Source organism: Filicampus tigris, chromosome 4 (genome assembly GCF_054856515.1).
Source record: "Filicampus tigris isolate MCC_2025a chromosome 4, RoL_Ftig_1.0, whole genome shotgun sequence".
Lineage (NCBI taxonomy): Eukaryota > Metazoa > Chordata > Actinopteri > Syngnathiformes > Syngnathidae > Filicampus > Filicampus tigris.
Genome location: NC_141220.1, coordinates 11,637,167 through 11,661,004, shown reverse-complemented (window position 1 = coordinate 11,661,004; position 23,838 = coordinate 11,637,167). Strand labels below are relative to the sequence as shown.

Sequence of the window (23,838 nt, the reverse complement as noted above, 5' to 3'; positions counted from 1 at the left end):
TACCTTTACAAAAATTTAAAAACTGCAATCTGTCTTATCATTGCAGTGGTGGTTGAAATAATCATCGTGGTGTTTTTTTGGTGTTCACTGTTTAGCTACAAAGAGGGGAATGTAGTATGATGGCAATGTAGTGTGCAAGCTACAACCACAATAATAGAAACGATTCCCTCTCAGACCCTGTCAATCAGAAATGAGCATTATCATTTTTGAAAAGGCAAGTCAGCACTCATTGAGGATCTCAGTGTTACCTAGTGAGAATAGTTCAAAAGGGATTTGACTTTTATTTATTTATTTTTTTATTTATCCACCCATTCATCCATTATCGATACCGCTTATCCTCACAAGGGTCGCGGGGCGTGCTGGAGCCTATCCTGGCTGTCTTCGGCAGTAGGCGCGGGACACCCCGAATTGGTTGCCAGCCAATCGCAGGGCACACAGAGACAAACATCCGTACTTACAAGCACACCTAGGGGCAATTTAGAGTGTCCAATCAACACTTTATTTATTTATTTATTTATTATTTATTTATTTATCAGTCTATTTATTTATTTTTTATTTGCATTTTACAGTTATTACAAATATTCAAAAACATGCAGATAAAAGAATGGAGAGATGACTAACATGTAATAAATGTCCAGGGCAGATTTAAAGTGCAGATGTTTATTTGGTACATGTCGTGCTTGTTGTAGCCCTTACATCATATTTTTATGTCTCTGGCAAGTCGCCTAACTTCATGGAACATGAAGTACAGAAACACTTGAGCATACCTTTCATATTTTGTCTGCTGCCTTGGTCTTCTTCTCGGGTTGAAAAGAAATGGTCAAATTACTGCATCTCATAATCTTCAATATATGTTTTCATCTTTCAAACATTATAGCAGCGGTGTGACAGCTATGGTATGTTTTTCTTCTCACTTAAGAGAAGGTGGATGTGGAATGCAGGGTCAGCAAGAGCACAGTATTTTTTCCTGTCATGCACAAGGACCGTGTCTTCTTTTTTAAAAGATAATGGCATCATAGGCATTGTAGGAATAATTAGTACCCTCTATTTTATATCTGTCACATCCTCAACCAATTGCCTCCGGGGGCACAAGATGTTAATGCATGCCATCTGGTGTTTTTAATGATTTGATATATACCACCCAGTGATTTTTATGATTTGATCTACCACCTGGTATTTTTATTGATAGTCTTCTGTTCCACCTGGTGGTTTGGATGATTTGGCTCTCTGGGTAAATGCCATTCTTGTCATGGCATCCTGCTAACATGCTATCATGGGCCTAAATTACTGCCATAACAGTTAAGAGAAGAGAGGACGGTAAAGCCATAGTGTGTTGTTTTCCCATCACTTTGTCACGATGGTTGTTGTGTACTACTAACTAAAGTCCATCCAAGTCTGATGTGCTCTTGCGGGCCGTGTAGCAGAGATAAATGGATCAGACCTAATCTCATTAGACGTTTTGTTTACACATTGTGCACATATACTGCTATCTGCACATTTTACATGGAATCGCAGGCATGTATTGGCTGAATCCACTTGTAGTTGCGCTTTTAAGTAACATGTTTAAGCACTGTTGTTTTCACTTCCCCCCTATCTCCAAGACCATATGCTGTCATTTGCAGAAAACCTTTATGATCGCTGGCGAGCTGAGGATTTGAGCGCACACAGTGCAGGGATGGCACATTCAGCATCAGACTCTAATTTCAGTCAATATTAAGCATGGAAACTAATTCATTGTAAAGGTCAGGCGTCATTGCTTTAGTCAATGATGAATCCGGCGGGCTCTCTCTCTGTCTCCCCCCCCCCCACACCCTTTTCCTCTCTGTTCTTAGTCCTGTGTAATGGTAGACTCACTCTGGGGGCTTAGCACCGCATTGTTTAGCTCTGACAATATATCCCTGAGACCTCTGCAGCTGCTCCCCGCGCTCACAATGACAGATTAATTAACACAATCACACACTGCTGGCCCGGGCTCAACACTCAGGTCTGCTACAGGACAGATAGGTAAATCCTACACATATGGCCAACACGCACCACTTAATGAGGCTTTAATAACAGGGGGATAAGTTTTTCGGAGATGGTGGAGGGGGGCGAGGGGGGTGCTGTTACTGATCAAGTCTGCTTTTTTGGATGGTTGGATGTCAAGCAAGAGGAGGAAGGAGGAAGTCAGAAAGTGTTTTCTAATTCAGGAGAGCGGAGATGCTGAGAAAGAATTACCAGTGCCAGATGTTCAGCTTGAGGAACATTGATTAGTCCAGAATTACTGGCTGCATTATTCATACTATAGCCTATGGTGGTCATGATGTTATTGATGTTCTCAATATGGAAGGCAAATATAGTACAGTCACGGCTGTCAGGGTGAGAGACGGCTTCTTTGTTTGATATGTTCAGATACTGCTTGGGATTTAGATTCCAAGCGACAAATAGCATCTTAAATTAGAAATCACAGTCTGCTTTCAATAGGAGGCAAATTGCTTCGCTCAATATCTGATCAGGGCAGATTTGAGAATGCACATAGGAGGAACGACTCCGTTTAGGATGATAAACTAATGAAGGATGCATGCTTCAGGCTCGTGACCTACATTAGTCCAGCTTAGAGGAAAACATATCCCAAACAATTCTAAAATGCTCTGACACGTAATAATTAAGTAGTCCATTTAGTACTTTTAACCTCAAGGTCAGTGAGCAGACACTATGTGATGATTTCCTCTTGCACAATCTCTCCTTAATTCTCTCTTCATAAGTGCTCTTTTAAACTGTTACAATCAAGACAGCCAGAACTAATAATTGCCTGTAAAAACTCAATGATTTGACTGGTGTACATGTCTGACAAAGCATGTTGCTATGCACAATATCACTTTTCCTTCAGCTGCTCCTATTACCAGAATCTCTTCTTTGTGATGGATGGCAGGAAAAGGTTAATGGTTACCCTTTACAGAACAGTAAACAAAATAGTTTAGAGTTACAGAGGATTGAATGTGTTAGGAACCATAAATTACTATCACTATGAATAATTGATGATTCATTAACAAAGTGAATAAAGGAACAGACATCTCCAAATGACTGTTTTTAGTGTTCCATCATCTGCTACATACAAATCCCGCTTCCAATGAAGTTGGGATGTTGTATAAAATGTAAATAAAAACAGAATACATTGATTTGTAAATCATTGTCATCATATATTCAAGTGAATACACTACAAAGACAATAGATTTAATGTTCAAACAAAGATTTATTTATTTATTTATTCGTTTATTTATTTATGTCTTTATTTTAATATTCACTCATTTTGAATTTGATGCCTGCAAAACGTTCCAAAACAACTGGGACAGGGGCATGTTTACCACTGTGTTACATCACCTTTCCTTTTAACAACACTCACCTGACCGGAGGAACCTAATTGTTGAATCTTTTGTATGTGAATTCTTTGTCATTCTTGCTTGATGTACAACTTCAGTTGCTCCGTGTTTGTATTTTGCATGGCATAATGCATCACACATTTTCAATGGGAGACAGCTCTGGACTGATGGCAGGTCATTGTCATAGTGACACTCTTTTAGTACCAAGCCATGCTGTTTTGACACATGCTGAAATAAACAGGGACCTCCTTAAAAATGATATTGCTCGGATTGCAGCATGGTCCTACAAAACACGTATGTACATTTATGCATTATTGATGCCTTCCCAGGTGTGCGAGTTACCCAATTCCATGGGCACTAACATATCCCCATACCATCCCAGATGCTGGCTTTTGAACTTTGCGCTGAAAATATTCCAGATCCTCCATTTACCCTTTGGTCTGGAGGACGTGATATCCATCATTTCCCAAAACAATTTTAATTGTGGACTCGTCAGAAAACAGCACTCTCTGAATGGTCCTTTTCCTCTTTGGCAAGGAGGAAAATACGTCCATGTTTTCAAAAAACAATTTGAAAGGCGGACTTGTCGACAACACACTTTTCACTCTTTACGTCAGTCCATCTCAGATTTCTTCATATTTCGTTATTGGGCATTGTTGTTGATAATTCTCTCTATATGGCTTGTACTAGGAAAAAGGTGGATAGCAATTTGGTTTTGTTAACTAATTGTTAACATTTAGTACATACCTTTGCATGTGAAGTATGTCCTTGTGTGGGACATCTTTAGACATTAAAATTCTCTGTCAGCGCCGACAACCCGGAAGGGGAAGTCTTTTATTTCCTGATAAAGTAATCTTGCGTTATTCATTCTTGGTAAGTGGATGTGCATAGGAAATTAGCCTGCTAATGAGCCTTAAATAATGTTTATGAGTGCATGGACGCTTTTTTTTTTTTCTACGGGGGGGTAGACTGACGGTATGTAAGGACGGAAGTGTTTTAAAAGGATGAGGCGGACAGAGTCGGAGGACGATTATTTTTATGAATAAGGACAGAGGGATGAGGACGGAAGGGTACCCAGCTCGTGGACGGAGAACGGACGGCAAAAAAGGGTAAAGTGCCCATCTCTGGCACTTTGTACGCAGCTGAGGTTGTCTTTAAAGTGCTCGATAAATAAAGTTGAGTTGAGTGATCATGTTTTTTTAATCACAGTGCTGCCTGAGAAACAAAATTGAAGGTCACAAGCATTCAATGATTACGTGCAGATATTTTTACAGATTCTCTGAATCTTCTGAAAATATCATGGACCATAGATGAGGACGTCAATAAATTCCTTGCAATTTTACACCAACAAATATTCTTCAACAGTTGGACTATTTGCTCACGCAGTTGTTCACAAAATGGTGACGCTTGTCCCATCCTTGCTTGTGAACAACAGAGCCTTTCAGCAATGCTGCTTTTAGGCCCACACGTGACACTCACCTGTTTCTAATTAACCTGTTCATTTGTGGATTAGTCCAAGCAGATATTTTTTCCTCAACTTTCCAAATCTTTTGTTGCCCCTCTCCCAGCTTTTTGGGAACCTGTTAGAGCCACCAAATTCAAATGACGGAATATTTGCAAAAAAAAAACCCCAAACCCAACAACAGAAAAACAATAATGTTTATAAGTTTTAACCATTACATATCTTTGTCTTTGTAGTGTATTCACTCGAATATCGGTTGAAAAGGTTCTTCAAATCATCGCATTCTGTTTTTATCTATGTTTTCTATGTTGTCCCAACTTCATTAAAATCGAGGTTTGAAGAATTTGGTAAATCTTTGACAGTCCATGTACTGTATGTTTTCTATTTCCATTCCTTTACTCGATATATCAAATGCATTAAAAATATTGAGCCAAATCTTGATGCACATTTTGCGACTCGTTAAATTTCTGTATGACTGTAGAATGGAATCTCAGAGGTCAAACATACTCCATTCTAAGACATTGCTTTACCTCTAATTTGTATGTTTTGTTTAGAAATATTTTTCTCTTGATAGGGAAATAATAGAGGTACCATTTAATCTGTTTGTGGTATTATAAAACACATTTTCTGATGCCGATGCTGATGTACATTCTTACGTACAAGTGCAAAAAAATAGCTGAATAAAAAGACTGCGTAAATTGTCTACATTCCTCTAACCTTGATGACTTCTCTTCACATGAAGACTTACCGGACTAAGATGTGTACCACTTTACTGTGATGCAATACACTCTAAAAACAGTTGGGTCAAAAATAAAAAAAATTGGGTTAAATTTGACCCAATTGTTGTGTTAAAAAAGGACCGACCCAGACTTGGGTCAATTAGAACCCAAAAATTGGGTTATTCAGTTTTGACCCAACTTTAAGGGTTAAATGAACACAGCAAATTGGGTCAAAACAATGCAAATAATTGTGTTATTCCACTATTTCTTTATTCATTTTGTTTATAATGCTAAGGATACTGCCCCCAATAAGGAACTACTTTAATAACATCACCCATACTGACACATTTGAAAAAAAGGGCTCGATTAAGCAAGGGCGGTAGCGGATTTATCCCGGCCCACTAACCAGCCAAATTTCATTTCAGCCTACTCAGTGTATCCTTATGTACATGGTAGGGAGGTCATTGTTTGTTGTGCGATCCTCAGTCGTGGTTACCATAAAGTAGACTGCATACATGTCCAGAATTTTGTTCAGCACATTCATGGTAGAAGTGAGAACAAGTCTAAATTAAAGAGTAGTGTTTAGAATTATGGCAAAGTCATATATTTTGTGTCATGGTGCTATATGAATTGAATGAATAAGACACCAACGGCAGTCTGCAAAGTGGTGTCGGTGACAATCACTCCGATTGGCTGTCAGCCGGGAAATGCAAATCAGTGCATGAGATAGATACATTTATAAAATGGTATACAATTTATTTCAGTTCTTTAAACCAAGCATTGCTTCCTTGCGGTCATCACCAGACAACTGCCTCACACTTTCACACGGGCTGTCATGACTTGTGGGTCCATCTTGAAAAGTGTGTTGAGATATATACTAGACCTCTTGAGGAGAGATGCGCTCAACAGTTTTCAATGTCCAAGCAAGGTAACCAGAACCACTCTGGTAATCATAGAACGGTTCCTGTGGATTACAGTAAACACCCAAAGTTAATACGGAACATTATTTGGAGAACGCACAGTTCTTGTGAAGTATCACATCCTACAATGGCAGCAGACTAATGGCTTTTTTTTTACGATTCCAGCACTCGTCCTGTCCAACACACACGCTCAGTTACAAGCAACTCGTTTTCAAAAGATTACAATGTGTGAAGTACTTACCAAAACAGTGTGATAAATGAAGAAATCCTAATGTCAAACGTGTCGATGACTTGACCACGATGCTGCGTGTGTCGACATGAACAGTATGTCGGTGGCTGTCATGGCCGCCAGTCATACTTAATTCAGGTGTACATTTGGCACCTGTGTATGGGCCTGTAAGGTTGATTTTTTGTTTGATTTTACTGGCATATAACCCAATATATAGTTAAGTTGAACCAACAATTGGGTTAATTTACAAGAAATAACCCATAATTTTGACCCAACACAAACGATGCAAAAATTGGGTTAATGAAATAACCCAACTGTTTTTAGAGTGATAAGTTCCCCTTCCGTTATTGGTCACTATCATAATTTTTTCCACTTTGCCTTCTGTGGTGGCATTACAGAATGAAAAAGCTAAACTAAATTTTGGTTTTAATTCCGCTTTGTAGTACTTCAGATTCAGGGATATTTGACTTCAATATGCATCAAGTTGCAGGCCATCTTAGGGAGCACGCAATCGAACTCTGTATGAATAAATCAGTGGTAGGTGTTGAAACTATACATCTGTGAATTAATCACTGCGACTGCTGTGCATTCATCATCCTTGACTATGCCTTAAAACTACTTGAACGTCATTATCAACAATAGCAATGTTCCTACATAACTGACTCATTATTGACTGATGATGTCAATATTGGTTTCATATTCTTCAACCTCTCAAGTCAATTTACAATAATGCTATTTAAGTATTTTTCATGCAACTGCCTGTTTGTTATTCAGGAAATACAGTAACGGAGTTCAGTGGTGTAGTATAAGAAACTTTGTCTTCTCTCTTTCGCTTTTCATAATCGTGTTGTTTCATACTGTATAAATGAATGTTGGGTTATTAGGAAAGTCTTCTTCATGAATGAATGAATGAATGAATGAGGTTTTCCCTTATTTATTCCTCACTGCTGAACAATGTGCGCATGCATTTTTATCAGATTTGAAAGGTGTTACTCTTTTTAATAAATGTCAGTCAGACTGGTTTAAGCAGCCAGATTACCTGTTGGCTTTCTGCACCTCAGCTGCACTTCTGTCATTTAATCCTCTTTTTAATTACTATTGCAGATATGAGACTCAAATTAAGCTCAAAATGCTTGTTTTCCTAGCATGCAGATAAAAAGATTTACCCTGGGAGTTTTGAACACCTGCCCTGAAATATTGTTTCCACTGTACCCTGAATGCCATGTGGCTTAATTGACTTGGAAACATCCCAAATGCGTCATTGACTATGTGGTCTAATTAATATTAATAATATATGCTATTATAAACATCAAAGAACATCTGGCGCCCCTGTTTTTCTCACCAGTCTGGCGTGTGACTCTCACTCTGTTTCATCTTAAACCAAACCAGCCACCATGAATAACTGTTTTGCATCTCAGGTGCTTGATTGCACATATAGAAAGAGCCACACTATATACAGTTTGATGTTGACAATATAACTGCCAAATGGCTGTGTAAGCATATACTATGCAAGGCTGTGATTGCATTGATGGGCTTGTATGGGTATAAATCTTAAAGCCAATTTCCATATGAAATGAATCACTTGTCCAAGTCTGGTTGCTTGCTTTCTTTTCTTTTTTCAAGCTTGCTGGAGACTTTTATATATTTATTTACAGTTTTCTCTGCACATCCAGTAAGGTCAGATAACGCATATGCATCACTTTATTATATGCTCTGTGTTAGGCAAGAGAGGCGGCAGCTTGTAATGATGCAGTAATTGGAGTTTTGGTTGATAAATCTAAGCTCCGAAATGACTCCCCTCACATATTGTGAAGCTCGACAGTGTAAGTAAATCTTAAACTGATTAAGTTAGCATGAACCAGGCAATCACAAAGATGGCACGCATCCAGACAAAGAGCAAAAAGCAGCAGAATCCTCAGTCTTGATGTTGTTTTACTGCTCTCATGTAGGTTGGCAAATGGTTTTAGGATGCTGAAAGATGAGGTCAGATTTGTGTTTTTTGCATTTGGAGCTGACCGGCAATGTCATCGTAATTTAAACCGCAGAATAATTGAGATATATAGAGAGCATCTGAAAGAGTTCCATTAAGCAGTTTGGATTTTTTTTTTTTTTTTTTTTTTTTTTGCTCTCTTACTGGAGACATAAGGGCGTGGTGCTGTTAAAGCCACTTTCCCGCTCATGCACATCCATGATGCTGGTCGCTGTGCACATTTCATGTATTCTGGCATTAAATTGCACAAGCTAGATGCGAACGCACCCATACTCATACTGTACATATACTGTAGGAAGGTGCACAATCCAATATAATTCTGTATGGAGCGCTAGTATTGCCATTTTAGATTAGAAAGTTTTTGCCTCTCATGTTACATGTATTGTACATGCATGGTGTCTTTTACAAGGTAACACAAGTCAGTCCTACGTCACTGAAATCTATAATAATAAAACACCGACGGGCTGTTTTAAAAACACCTCCAAAATCCAGGGAAATTCAGTTCAAGAGCAGCAGTAAAAACAATTCATTTACACGGATACAGTGATAATTCTCGCCTTTAACTGACACAGAGCGATATCAATTTTAATGTGCGTTATTGTGGTGGACACAGTACAGGCGTGTAGAACTGTACTGTCATACCGATTGTTGCAGTTTCTTATAATTTGGCCACTTAGTTTAGCACACAAAAGAGTCAAATTTGCTCCTCTGCAAAGGTGTCGGCCAAAAGTAATTTCAGAATATATTATATACAGCTGTAATTAGACCGTGTGAAGTGTACCTAATGTTGGAGTCTGTGAGTGTGTACGCACAGTACAAAGAGGAACGACTTTTGTTCAAGGACGGTGATATTTTATGGATTTCTACATTACAAACATAAAAAAGAGAAACCCTCTTTTTACTACCGTTCACTGCACAATTGTAGTTTTTCTATTAAAGATGGAAACAAAGTCGAGTGCTGACTTCAGATCATTAGATCTGGAAAATTACCTCAGGGTCACATCTCGAGGTGTATGAAATTGATATTTCTCTGGCGGGGATGAATCACTGTTGTAACTCAGATATTAGTCCATTAAAGAAGAACAATAAGGCATCAATATGCATGGAATTAAATTAATGGTGGTGGGTTTATCTGCCTATCCCAGACGCATCCCTAAAAGACACAGTATAATGTATGGCCTGACCTTCAAATGCCAAGAGAGTGTTGGGCAATAAACTGCCAATATTTGTGGCTTAATGGCGTTGGATGACTTTTACTGTAATTGGAATGGCAGCGAAACAGCTGGGCTGTTTAAAGACAGTATGAGGCCGACGATCTCTTATTCAAAACGGTCACAGGGAAGTGTGTTTAACCCGAGAGGGTGTTTCTGGGACCACTATGAGGGTTACTTTGTAGGTAAACACAAGAAGCAGACATTATGGCATTCATTTCATATTATTAAAGGTTGAGGGGGATTCAAGCTTTTACAAAAAAAGAGAAAAATCACTCTGCCTTTCTCTATACCATATTAATAAACATTTTGGAAGTGAAATCAAAAAATAAATTAAGCTCTTGTACATTGTGGTTAGTCAGAGCCAGTCACATGACTGAGAAACCCATTTACTGCCTTTTATAGAGCAGGGCTTCCTCTCGCTCTCTCTGTGTCTGCAACCAACACCCTCTTTTGGATGTTTTACAATTCCAGTCTTTTATTATTTCTGGAGGAATCTTGTTTAGTGTTAACATCTTTGGGTGTATTTATTGCACACGGTGGTGGCATCCATACTGTAAAATGATGGATCACTGGAGCTGAAAGCTGATTACAAGCATGATTTACTGTGGGGCACCGTTTAAATCATTCAACTCAGCCCGGTGTGGGATTGCAACATTTTTCATGCTGGGAAGAGTCGTTGCTAGATGTGCCTTTCCCTGAACAACATGCTTGCTATGCACACGCAATTTGATGATGTGTTTGCTGCTTTTGTGTGCATTAGGTGACAATGTCTACAAGGGTCCACCCTCCTGTGACTACCCCGCCATTGGTTTCCAGCTGGACCGCTACCACTTCCCATCCTGGCAGAACAGCAGGGATTTGTCCTCCCCACCGCAGGCCACCAGCAGTAGAAGCTCCAGCCCCAACTCGAAGCCGCGACCCCGGTCCAGGGAGGACGGGAGCCCTGTGAGCGCTCACTTCCTCTCAGACAGAGAAAATGCCCTGCTGGCCCCTGACAAGAATACAACCAGTGCTAGTCCTTCTTCCGTTCCCACCAACAAGTCCCAGTATGAGCCTTTAGACTTGTCTGTTTCCTCTCATTCCACCGTGCCTCCTGCTCTGCTGGTCCAAATGTCGAGTGTCTTCAGCAATGGACTCATGCCACTTCACAATTACTCCACTGAACTCGATGTAAAAAAGCCTGCGTACAGGTGTGATCTTTTGGGACTAAAAGAAGGTGTGGACAAACACAATATGGGGTCAACGTGTCGCAGTGTGGAAGGTGAAGTGGAGAAAACAAGCATTGAAGAAGAGCGGGACGGAGCAAGTGAAGATGCTGTTGAGTGGAAGATGCTGAAGGATGCGGGCCAGGCTGACGTCCCGGGGAAGAAGCGTGACGAGATGGGCCTGTGGGCAGCAGCAGAATCGAGCATGTCCTCACCTGAGAACCTGGCTCCAGATCAGATCAACCCCTATCAGCAAGCCGGCTTGCTCTCGCTCCTCAGAGCCCGGAAGAACCAGAGTGGCACTCATAGGACCACCATGAATGGTGGCGGCAACATGAATAATGTTGCATCAGGTAAGCATGTATTCTGTGTTGGATTACTGATTTCCATACCAACCAGTGTGCCACAGCACAGTAGATCACCAGGTGTGCCGCGGGAAATTATTCAATTTCACTTAATTGGTCTGAAAATTACACTGGTCAACAGCAAATTTTAATTTGAAATGTCCGTATGCGTCCCTAAATGCATTTTTGGTATGGGTTTAAAAATGTTTGTACTTTTTCCTCACAGATAAGGTTTTTTCATAATTTTTTTGTTTTTAACTCATTGACTGCCAGACATTTTAAGACCCTCTTTGACCCTAATGTTTGAAAAAATGTGAACAAATATAAATAAATTGCCATTGAATGGCTGGACTGTGAAAAAACAAATACATTTGTTAATGGCAGTGAATGAGTTAAGTTTGACCTACAAAAGGTTGGCCAGTATGGATTTTACGTTTTTATTCATTGTCTAGTGAAATTTATAACATAAAATTCCAACTGTTGCTGAAACTATCATTTAATTCATAATGTGACTAGATCTATTACTATAATACATATTATATTATTCATCCATCCACTATCTATAACGCTCGCTTATCCTCACAAGGGTTGCAGATATTGTATTATTGTTATCATATAATTATTATGAACACCTGGGGTGCTACAGGAATAACGAGGGCATATTTTGGAATCAGCACATCAAAATCATTTAGGAAACTTTACTTACATCTCTGATGAAAAAGAAGTAGTAAAAATTTGTTGACCATTGTTATTTATTTAATACAAAAAATGATCCCTGTACATCCCTGTACATATATGCATATATATATATATTAAGGTTAATTGAAGATTCAAAATTTTCCGTAGATACACAATCTGAATGATTGTGTATATCACTGACGTTGGCCGTCAGTGACAATTTGGTACATTTCATATTTTTTAATTGAATCCAAACTATTGGTCAATCCACACATGTGGGTATGATTTCTTTCTTTATTTATATATGTGTATATATATATATATATATATGTATATATCTCATATATATATATATATATATATATATATATATATATATATATATATATATATATACATATATATACATTTACATATATATAAATAAATAAATTTCTTTATTTATATATATGTATTTATTTATGTATTTATTTATTTAAGACAAATTCTTGATGAACAACCAGTTGAATCTGAATGATTGTGTATATCACTATATATATATATATATATATATATATATATATATATATATATATATATATATGTATATATCTCATATATATATATATATATATATATACATATATATACATTTACATATATATAAATAAATACATTTCTTTATTTATATATATGTATTTATTTATGTATTTATTTATTTAAGACAAATTCTTGATGAACAACCAGTTGAATCTGAATGATTGTGTATATCACTATATATATATATATATATATATATATATATATATATATATATATATATACATATATATATGTATATATATATATATATACATATATATATGTATATATATATATATATATTTAGTACAAATTATTGATCAAGCTTAATGTGAAAATCAACCCAACTTTTTTTTTTCAAGAATATGTTCTACATAGGCCCACTAGTTGAAACAAGGCATTCTGACTATCATGTTTGTGGAATAAGAGTTAAGCAGCAAATTCTATCCGTTTTTAGCCATCTCAGGTGGGGCAGCCATTTTGTCGCTTCTGTCGATTCAAAATGACATCACAGTTGCTCAGGGCTCAGATTACGACCCGTCGTGGCTCAGCGTCAGAAAACAGGTAAGCTGTGATTGGTTGTTACCTGAGTCGACTGTAATGTAATTTTCAAACGCTGCTTAACTCATATTACACGAACACAATATTAATCAGAATGCCTTGTCTCAACTAGTGGGCCTGCACAAAACATATTCCTGAAAAAAAAATGTTTGGGTTGACCACTCCTTTAAGTGTTGAAAATGGCTTGCTCTCTTTGACGATGCACTGTCAATGGTTGACCAAACATGTAATTTTTGGGGTCTCCTGAAAAGTGATGATTCTGGAGGTACGGGGATCCCGACTCCAACAATAGGTGCCTAGCGATTGGCTGGCAACCAGTGCTGTGTGTACGCCCAACTCTGTGTGAACAAGCACTAGACACGATGAAGATATAGTATATACAGTAGTTCATCACCATGAGAAAAAGCTAATAGAAAGTCCTTAAAATCCTACTGGAGGATTATTATATAAGAAGTGAATCATTTCAATATTTTCACTGTCACTAATATTAACATTTATAAACATTTCATATAGTTTACCATTTCATCCTGTTTTATTACTCAGATCTCCATCATGACAAACATCTGCCGCTTCACGTCTCTGCTCGACTGTGATAACACTGGTTGATTTTTGTCACAATGAATCAGCAAGTTTATTTCTTTGTCTTGTTAACCTTTTCTTAAATCAACTATGCACATGCGTAGCAGGGTGATGGAATAGTCCATTGCATGAGAAGGGGAGCACTGAAAGTAATCATGATGAATTAAAAAAAGTTGATGTGTTTTTGAGTGAGTGATTAAGACAAAAACGAGAACAATTGCTTTGAATAAAATAATACTTTATTTTAAAAAAAAATTATGAGACGTTTTGAGACCCCTAAAAATCTGGGCGGTTGTGGTTGCCTGAGGGTAAGTCCGCCATGAGTATCATGTATGCGACAATACTTTTCCACAAGATGCCAATTAATGAATCTCTTTATCTACTTTATCTGACCTTTTTGGTGCTATGCCTCTAGATTTTTTTGTGACACTATTATATTAACATGCTGCTGTGATGGCCATAAGATTAGAAGGTCGATACTGCCATCTAGTGGAGAAAGAAGTTCATTATCTATTTGCTTTCTGGAGCACTGCAGAAGTGTCTGGAGATTTTGATCACTATCACATCAAGCTTCCTGGAAAGTGTCGGAAAATGTGTTTGTTTGTTACAAGAGGCTCCCTAAGGCTGTCAGCTTTTCGCCTCCCAAAAAAGAGTATGGCGGCTACCAGTGTGAAAAGGATGTGTGGGTGAAAAAATCACATCCATTGAAAATAACACGCTTCACAGATTGAAAGCAAGTTTTCTCTTTTTTTTTTTCCTCCTGTTTGAAACTTCTAACTGATCTGAGCTAAGGAAGACTCAGGTGTGCATCACTGATTACCTCCACGCTTTAAGGAGTGATATCATCTCCTTGTGTGATAGGTTACAAATGGCCCAAGCCAATTGAGCCCCCTGATAGAGAGGCTTAAAGCTCTTGTGCTGGTGTGATACGCTTGCTGAGTGCAGATTTAATAATGCTGTCTCTCAGGAGAGGGGATCCAACAGCTGGGGTCTTTGATATGCATGTATTATGAGTGCAACATGATACACCTTCACTCCTCCCCACCTCCTTTTTATTCCAAAACCCAATATGTTCATGTGAAAGACAGGAAAGTGCCTGTCAACTCCATTAGGGATTCACATCTGTTCCCTTTCTTTATGATTCTAACAGCAACTTGTAGTTTTGTGTCATCCTGCACAGATGGTTATTATAATGTGGGAAAAGGCATGTGTCCCCTTCGACGCCTCTCCGAGTTACACTGTCGTAGTTGTAACTAACTAATGCCATTTGGATTTCAAAATGAAAAAATCAGACTCACTTGAGTTGTCATGTTTAAAATTCCTGTTGGGATAAAAGTATTGGGACACCTGGGCTATTGGATCTAAAAAAAGGAAAACATGAAGTTGGTCTCCCTCTTTGCAGCTACATAGTATACACAAAAGTTATTTGGCCACCATTTCGTTGGTTTTAGGAATGCATTATATAATAATCAATAATAAAGTATCACTCAATAGTATAGTTATACTCAACAGTTTGTTAGTTAGCAGGCTATTTCCTCATGTAGGATGACAAAAAGACAGTTGTCAATCCTCATAGGGTGAAATTAAATTCTTATAATGTATTTGCAACTTTAACCAGAAAATTACAAAAATATGAGGGCCCCCGTACATGTTGCACAAAATCTTAGCTTTAGGCATACCTCTTGCCTTTATAAAAGGAAATTATTCGTGTCATGGTCTAAATCAAAAAGGGCACTCTTCTGGCAATCACATCACACACCTGGTGCCCAACTTAGCTATCGGCTCACACGTGCTTTAAATGTAAAAGTGGCAACAGGAGAAATAGAGGAGAAGTGTGGCGCCAGTTAAATACATTATGTGAGTCCATTGGAAAAAGTGTGAGGGTCGGCTGATATGTTTCGCTGTATCTGTGGGAATTCTGGTCAGTTCCACATCAAACTCTTTTGACCGTGCTTTTTGGGCCTTAAATGGGCCTTCCCTAAACTGTTCTAAATTGTCCTGTAAAGACAAACAGTTAAAATTCAGAGGGAACCCGGTGCCAATGCAGCAGGTTGACCAATGTAATTAAATGTCGCAATACTTTTGCCCATATTTTGAATAACGGCAGTCACCTCCTGGAAGGGATTGTTTCAAACATTCTTCAGTACTCAGCAGGTTGATTTTGTCTCATGAAGCAGATTTCACAGCCACAATTAGGTAGTGTCCGTCAAACAGTACATTGAGACAGATGAGTGACATTGAGAATGCATGGAGTGTCCTCCAAAAGTGAGCGAAGCAGGTGGCCCAGCAGACTGTTCTGTCTGCGGCATTGACCAGGTGGCTTTGTCATGGGGCTGTCTCCCGTTTGCCCCCATCCTTTCCACACTGGATGGCATGTCGAGTGGCACGCTGACATATTGCCGGGCACACTGGACATGGAGTGATGCGTTTGCGCTGACAGCTCGGGTCGGCTCCAATGTGCCAACAGTGGTAATTGGCCAGATGGTGACCTCTGTTTGAACCTGTCTGCATGCTCATTAGTCTCACACGGAACAGAGCCTTCCCTTGTGTTTTTAACACAGCCTGCGATGCTTTCATTTAACCACTAGATGGTAGCATTTACCACGCTAAATGGCACTGGCCTCTCCTAAACGGTGCAATCATATTTCAAAGGCTCAATAGAGAAAAGTGTTTTGATAACATGATGCCCTTGGATAACTTTGAACCAGTTGACAAATGAACTGATAAAGCCCGGCCTCTCACGGTGAATATGAGAAGATCTATACAGAAATGATTAAGAATGGAGAAAAAGAAAAGGCACCCTGTATGAAAGGGATGAGTCATTATCTCATTGTCCGACCTCTGTGTTCCCTTCGTGGAGGGAGCAAGAGAAAAGGAGCGAGAAAGATGGCAGTAGATGGAGATAGATGGAGCGACAGCGAGGTGAAAGAGGAGTAAGCGGCGGTGCGCCTGTCTCCGTGAGCAGATGTCGTCCGAGGGCAGCGAGAGGGCAACGCGGCCCTCTTTTGTGCCGTGCCTCTCCTCATAGAGATAATGAAGGGTGGAGTGCTGGGAAGGATGTGCAGTCATCACTCACTGTCTGTGTGCCATCAGAGCTCAGCACTGTGTCATCCGTCACCATTCAGCTCCTCTGGCCCCCGTCGGCCCCGCCACTGTCATCATGGTCATTATCTCAGACACAAACACACACTCACGCACACACACAGAAATGTGCGCTTGGTGCTGAGGCAGGTCATGATAACATTTTTATCATTTTTACACTGCTGCCGATTCAATATTGCATGAGTCTCATCACCATCATCAGTGTAGCTTTTTCTCCCATACGTATTTAAAAAAATCAAGAAAACCATCAGTCATCTTGGGTTTCAAGATGACAAGATTGTGATTTAAATGATGATGCTTAATAATATTGCTGCATATTAACATATTATGTGTAAAAGGCTGATTTTACTCATGTTTTTATGTGTAGAGGTGTAACACAAATGACAAATGTTTGTACGGTACATTGTGCTAAACAATGCCAAAATAAAATAGCTTTGGGCGAAGATATTCTCACTCTGCTCTCCCCTGACCACCACATAGTGTGTGAGTAATAATGCGGTGTATGTATTGTCATGGACAAAATGAAGTTATTTTACTACCACTGTTAGTGTAGTAAAGCTTGTAAACAAGGTATACTGAGCCTAATGAATGCCACTTGCTAAGTGTGTGCTAAGTTCCTTTTAAGTTGTAGTATTATATTTTTCCTTTTTTGTTGCTATAGATACCAATGAAAGATCAAACTGCCCCCAATAAAACCAAAAAAATGCAAACACATCATAATCAATTATCATTCAAAATCTATAAAAGTAAAAGTGAAAAAAAAAGAACTAAAATAAAAAAAGTATATACAGTATACAACGACCAATCACAGCTCACCAGTTTTCTGAAGCTGAGCCATGATTGGTTGTTACCTGGGCCCTGAGCATCTGTCATTTTCAGTCAACAGAAGTGACAAAATGGCCGCCCCCTGAAATGGCTAAAAATGGGTGGATTTTGCTGCTTTAACTCATATTCCACAAACACAATATTAATAAGAATGCTTTGTTTCAACTAGTGGGCCTGCATAGAACATATTCTTGAAAAAATATGTTCGGGTTGATTTCCGCTTTAAGTTTGACATCATTTTGAAGTTGTTTTTAAGCAAGTTTTACAATGAGAACAGGTTCTTGCAGCTCAAATCTTGTGGATAAGATTGAGTTTAACCAAAGACAGACTTGTACATGGATGAGCACATGCTTTTGATTAGTCTGAGGACATAGCCGAACACCCAACACAAATGACCAAATCACTACATTGAGTTAAGGCTTTAATAAAAATATTTAAAACATTTAAATTTTAAAATATTGTAGTGTGTTGTGTCTTTTTGCTCGCTACAGCTAAAGTGTAATTTTCCTCATAATACAGGCTACTGTCGTCTACAAAATCAGCATTGTTCTCCCCTTCCTCCGCAGTATTGGCATATCATCTCTCTTTCTGTCAGCAGCTCACGGTCCCTCCTTTCTCATTTCCCCTCCAATCTATTTGTGCCTGTGCATGTCCACGTAAAGGTATAGGATCGCACGCGCCGTGTGTACATTGTGTGGCATAGTGTATGCGGTCGGTTTGAAAACTGTGGCGAAAAGCAACCTATGAATAGAGGATCATGCGGTGAAGAGATGGATGGCTCCAAGCCCACTGCTGTCTCCTCTAATTGTAAAATATTAGTTACATTAGACTCTGGTCTGTGATTAATGGAACTTATTTGGAGGTTGCCCTCTCCTGGACCTCCCCTCTCCTCCTGAGGGAGTTGGGAGGAAGACCAGCGGCTCTGGTAAGAAGAGGAGGGACAGAAAAAATGAAAGACAAGCAGGGCCTGATGTAGGAGTGAGACCCTTTTTGACTCGTTTTAACCTGACTTTATCAGGGCATCATCTTTTTTTTTCTGTGTTATGTTTTTTTTTTTTACAGTTATTCAAGACTGTAGACAATTTTAATTATAAAAAAGTGTAACTTCTGTGTTTTATGTCAGACTTTATTTATTTTCCATTATCATTGACTGATGCTTGAAAAGTCATTTCAACAAAGGCATTCAATTACTATTTACAGCTCCCTTCTTTCCTATTGTACACTCTACACTCATACAAAACCTTGTACGCCACTTTGATGATATTCACATGTGTCAGGTCTTCTCTTTCTGACGTGTGTGTGTGTGTGTCCTTTATTGGCCATCAGGTTATTATACACTAGCAGATGGAGCATTACCTTTTATTGCACACACCTTCTGTGAGCTTTCCCAAATTTCCCCCTCAAAACACATTTTTATGTAGATGCACGGCCAGTATTCGGCTCCCCGCAGCTGTCCGGGCTCTGATGATGAGCGTGATCGAAAGGAAAAGGGAGGAAGGGGGAGGGAGGGAGGGAGGGAGAATGTGAAAAAGGCTTGAGACGGCCCTCGCTTTTTGGGAAGTGATGTCAAATGACATCAGCACATAACGGTTTACAGTAACCGTGAATCACTGAGAAACACATTGAAGTGTGAGACAGACAGGAAAAAAGAAAGTCATTTTATGAGGTAACTTGTCCCAAATAGCACTGCATCGAGCAAGGACACGTGTCCGTCAAAGCACAAAGGTAAACGAGTCATTCGTTTAATCACAACCACACCTTCAGGCTTTGGTGTCAAGCTGATGTTTGCTGTACATTAAGTAAGGTCAGACAAACGCATGGAAGCGATTAACTGCAATGCACTGTTGTTTGTGTGGTTAAAGCGAACCACATCAAGAGGAGCGTGTGGAGTTAAGTTGCACGGGAAAGACAGGAAGTTTTGACATTCCTTTCCTCTCTCAGCTACAGACGTCTGTCATTCCTCAACTCAACACTTGCGTGTGTGTGCGTGTGTGTTTATTTATCTGTGTGTGTGTGTGTGTGTGTGTGTGTAGTGTGTACATTCGCAGGAAGCAGGAAATGGGTGACAATGGATTAGAGAGGGTTTCATATCTAAAGTTCAAAATCAGCCTAAGCCTCTGCTTGACAACCGAAGGAATTACTCGGAAATCGTCTATTTACAACAAAACTATTAGTAAATATAGGTACAAAAGTAAGAAAGTGTCATATAAATAACAGTATGTTTGAAATAAGAAATAATAGACATGCATGCATCCATCCATCCATCCATCCATCCATTTTCTGTCTGACTCCTCATTCACTGACTGATGACGCAGCGTCAGGAGCAAGTGTGTGTATTTGTGTGTGTGTGTATTGGGGGGTCAGTCTCTTGCTCAAGGACATTTCGCCATGGACCCAATTGCCATAGATAGAACCTACGACCACTCTACTACTGAGCTATGCTGCCCCAGACGGATGGATAGTAAAAAAACATCAGAGGGAGGCAATAATATAACTGTTTTTAAACAAACAATGTTAAATAGATTTTTAAAATGCTGGAAATACAAATGATCTTAAATAAGAGTGAAAATACAAATAATGTGAAAAAAAACCAAGTGTAAAAACATACCTATCTATCAAGTATCTACAAAGAGTAAAAGTGGGCTACTGTACTTTTGAAGTGCACCACCTCAGTGACAAGCCATTGTACCCTTACGATGGTGAATTCAGATTTGGCCCACTTGGCACACCAAGTGGCAAGGCCAAACGCAATTGAAGTGGATCATCTTGAAAAAAAGTAGCGAATGAGCACTGCACATGACTACTGATACACAGCAATGGGAAAAACTGCGACCCTGTATCAGTCACATAAAGTCTAGTGCAGTGTTTTTCAAACATTTTTGAGTCAAGGCACATTTATTTCATTGAAAAAATGCACACCACCAGCTAAAATTGTGAAAAACAAAGCTTATTTTAACAATATAAGTGTTATATTGTTTGTATAAGCATTTTTTAACATTGAAGAATGATGTATATTATAACGTCTTGAATAGGAATTAAATAAAAACAAAGAAAAAGTATTTTATAATGTTTCATATTGATACTTACTCAGTGTGAAACATGGACCTGTTTGGATAAACATGCATCACTAATTCGCTTGTCTCTAAACAAAGACAATTAGCTACCTGCTGCTGCTGCTGCCACCTGCTGGTATGGAAGAGTATTACAATATAGTGTTGACATGATTACGCTGCCAGGCGCTAGACCACAGAGGCACACAAATTAGATCCCACGGCACACCTGACAAATATTTCTATATTTTTCTGTTTATTTATGGTGACTGCTATTATGCAATATTATCTGAAAAAAAAGCCACAGCCATATTATTGCCGTAATTTTGAAAAAAAAACCCAAAAAACAACTATATATATTTTCAAAAGCATGAAGAAATACAAATACGTTGCTGGCACAATACAACAATTACTCAGTCACAAAGATAACTGAAATCAGCAGTCTCAAAAGACTTAACTGTGCAAAAAGTCAAATAAATAACATATATATACATATATGCTGGCAACCAATTCAGGGTGTCCCCTGCCTAATGCCCGATGACAGCTGGGATAGTCTCCAGCACGCCCGCGACCCTTATGAGGATAGCGGTATAGATAATGGATGGATGGATGGATGGATATATGCGGGCGCACTTGCGTGCAGGTCGGCGCGAGTGTTGCTTTTGGACAGAGGGACGTCGTCGCGTAAACAAGTCAACTTTTTTGCCATTTGGTCTCGCGGCAGCCAAGCATGAGCTGCGGGTGATCAGATGTTTTGATCAGCAATAAAAGGCTTTGATTGAATATTTCGATCACGTAATTTTTCACGAAAATCGGCCGATCATGATCAGTGTCCGATCGATCGGAGCATCCCTAGTTTAAAGGGAAGTCAACGCAAACATTTTTTTTCAAGAAAATGTTCTATGCAAGCCCACTAGTTGAAACAGGGCATTCTGATTAATTTTACGTTTGTGGAATAAGAGTTAATCCACACGTTTTTAGCCATCTCTGTGGACGTCCATTTTGTCTTCTGTCGACTGAAAATGACACATCACAATTGCTCACAACGACCAATCACAGCTCAGATTCAGAAAACAGGTCAGCCGTGATTGGTCGTTGTGAGCAGTCGTAATGTCATTTTCAGTCGACAGAAGACAAAATGGCCGCCACCGGCAATGGCTAAAAACGAGTGCATTTTGCTGCTTAAGTTATATTCCACAAACGCAAAATTAATCAGAATGCCGTGTTTTGACTAGTGGGCCTGCTGGGAACATATTTTTGAAAAAATATGTCTGGGTTGACTTCCGCTTTAATAAAACCTTTGCTTCAGGTCCCTCAATCAGCATAAAAAAAAGGTGCACATAATTAGAAAGTTGCTCCTCAGATAAAATCACCGATTGGCAAGACTGCTCCACAAATAATTATTTTGAACTTTGCTAGGGTTTAGAGTTGAAAGTTTGGGCAGAATGTTCCTGTAAGATTTGTTGATGAAATGAGAACACCATTCGTCCAACATCCTTTTGCAGAGGATCTGACTGAAAAATAAGATGTGCATTGGCTACACCAACCGGCCACACCATTAGGCACAATCTGAAGCAGGGGTGTCCAGCTCCGGTCCTCAGGGGCCGCTTTCCTGCCCATTTTCCAATTCTCCTTGTGGCTACACACCTGATTTAAATGATCAGCCCACCAACAAGCTCTGAAGAAGCTTGATAACGATCATGATCTCTTGAAACAGGTGCGTTGCAACTGGGCTAGATGGAAAACAGGCAGGACACCGGCCCTTGAAGACCGAGTTTGGACACCCCTGATCTAATGGAATCCATTGCAAGTTATGTATCAAATTCTTCTTTTACAAAAGACAACGACGCTCGGATTTGATTGACACTGGCAGACAAGTGTATATTAAACAAATTATTTATTATTGTGGGTGCGCATCACACTGTGAGCTGTTTCAATTTCTTTTATTGACTCTCACATTGCTTCCAGACAGTGCAGAAGATTTATTTGTTAAACCTTCTTCTTCTTTCCCCTTGCTAGCTCGGAAGCCATTCCCGTGCAAATATTGCCCCTACAGCGCCTCCCAGAAGGGCAACCTGAAGACACACGTCATCTGCGTCCACCGAAAGCCCTTTGACAACAGCCTGTACCCCGACCGGCGTCTCCGCCGCTCACATCCGCCACAGCGCTCGTCCACATCGCCCCCGAGTAGTGCGGAAGACAATCGGGCTGCGGGTAAAGAGCTGATCAACGCCGCTTCGCTTTGTGGGACTTGATGTTGTTGTCATGGAAACCACGGATACAGACAGTTCTGATTATTGCTTTGGTAAGAACGACTGAGATGTTAAGTTTAAAGGAGCGATTATGCACTTTCTTATGTTCAATAATAATATAACAATTTTGGGTGTCGATACACTAAGTACTAGACAAATGTTCCTTCGCTTCTTGTTCTTTCAGAAATCTGAAAACCTGAAATAAGGGTATTTTCAGCTGTACAATGTGGGAATACAGATCCCCCTTAACAGCAAATGTTTATGTACATTCCAGTGTTTCCTGAAGATCCACAGTATGTATTTATCTGTAGCAATGAGGTTGCATATAAAAATATCGATAATAATAAAGTCCACTGTGATGTGAAAGTGTAACAATAAGAATAAGTGCATTTCATTTTGACAGTTAGTCCAAACACAAAGCTTGTGTTTGCACACATCTGTCAGTTTCAACGCTCGTCCAGTAGGGAGAATGTACCCTGTCTGCCCAAAGCATTTGTTCCTTCATCCAGTAAATACCCTGTGTTATGCTTTATTTTTTTTTCTAAATATCACTCCATTTCCCTTCCAGTCCACAAGTCTTGTCTATCTGTCAGGATATGGTGCCAGATGTTCGGGCTTTCGTGGCGGCAGATGTAATGAAGTAGAATGTTGCACATCAGAGCTTCCATTTGTTCTGCATTCCACTCCAGGGAGAAAGGCTCTCTCACATATAATTATTGCCCATTAACTCCTGTGCATTATGCCATGGTGCTGGAACAATGCTCAATTAAGGGGAACCAAGGAAATGG

General features: G+C 39.3%; 1 protein-coding gene across 5 annotated transcripts in view; it reads left to right on the top strand.

Annotated features, from left to right (window-relative positions):
* The window catches only part of LOC147148492 (zinc finger protein 536-like), a 36,608-nt gene extending 13,183 nt beyond the window's left edge, over window positions 1-23,425 (top strand). For 3 of the 5 annotated variants that reach the window (XM_086029688.1, XM_086029690.1, XM_086029689.1), the window contains exons 3-4: window positions 10,654-11,451; window positions 22,818-23,425. In XM_086029688.1, coding sequence (XP_085885814.1) covers window positions 10,654-11,451; window positions 22,818-23,053 — 1,034 coding nt within the window. In that variant the 3' untranslated portion in view covers window positions 23,054-23,425. The other 2 variants (XM_086029692.1, XM_086029691.1) reach the window with 2 other exon arrangements.
* Window positions 23,426-23,838: the final 413 nt, after the last annotated feature.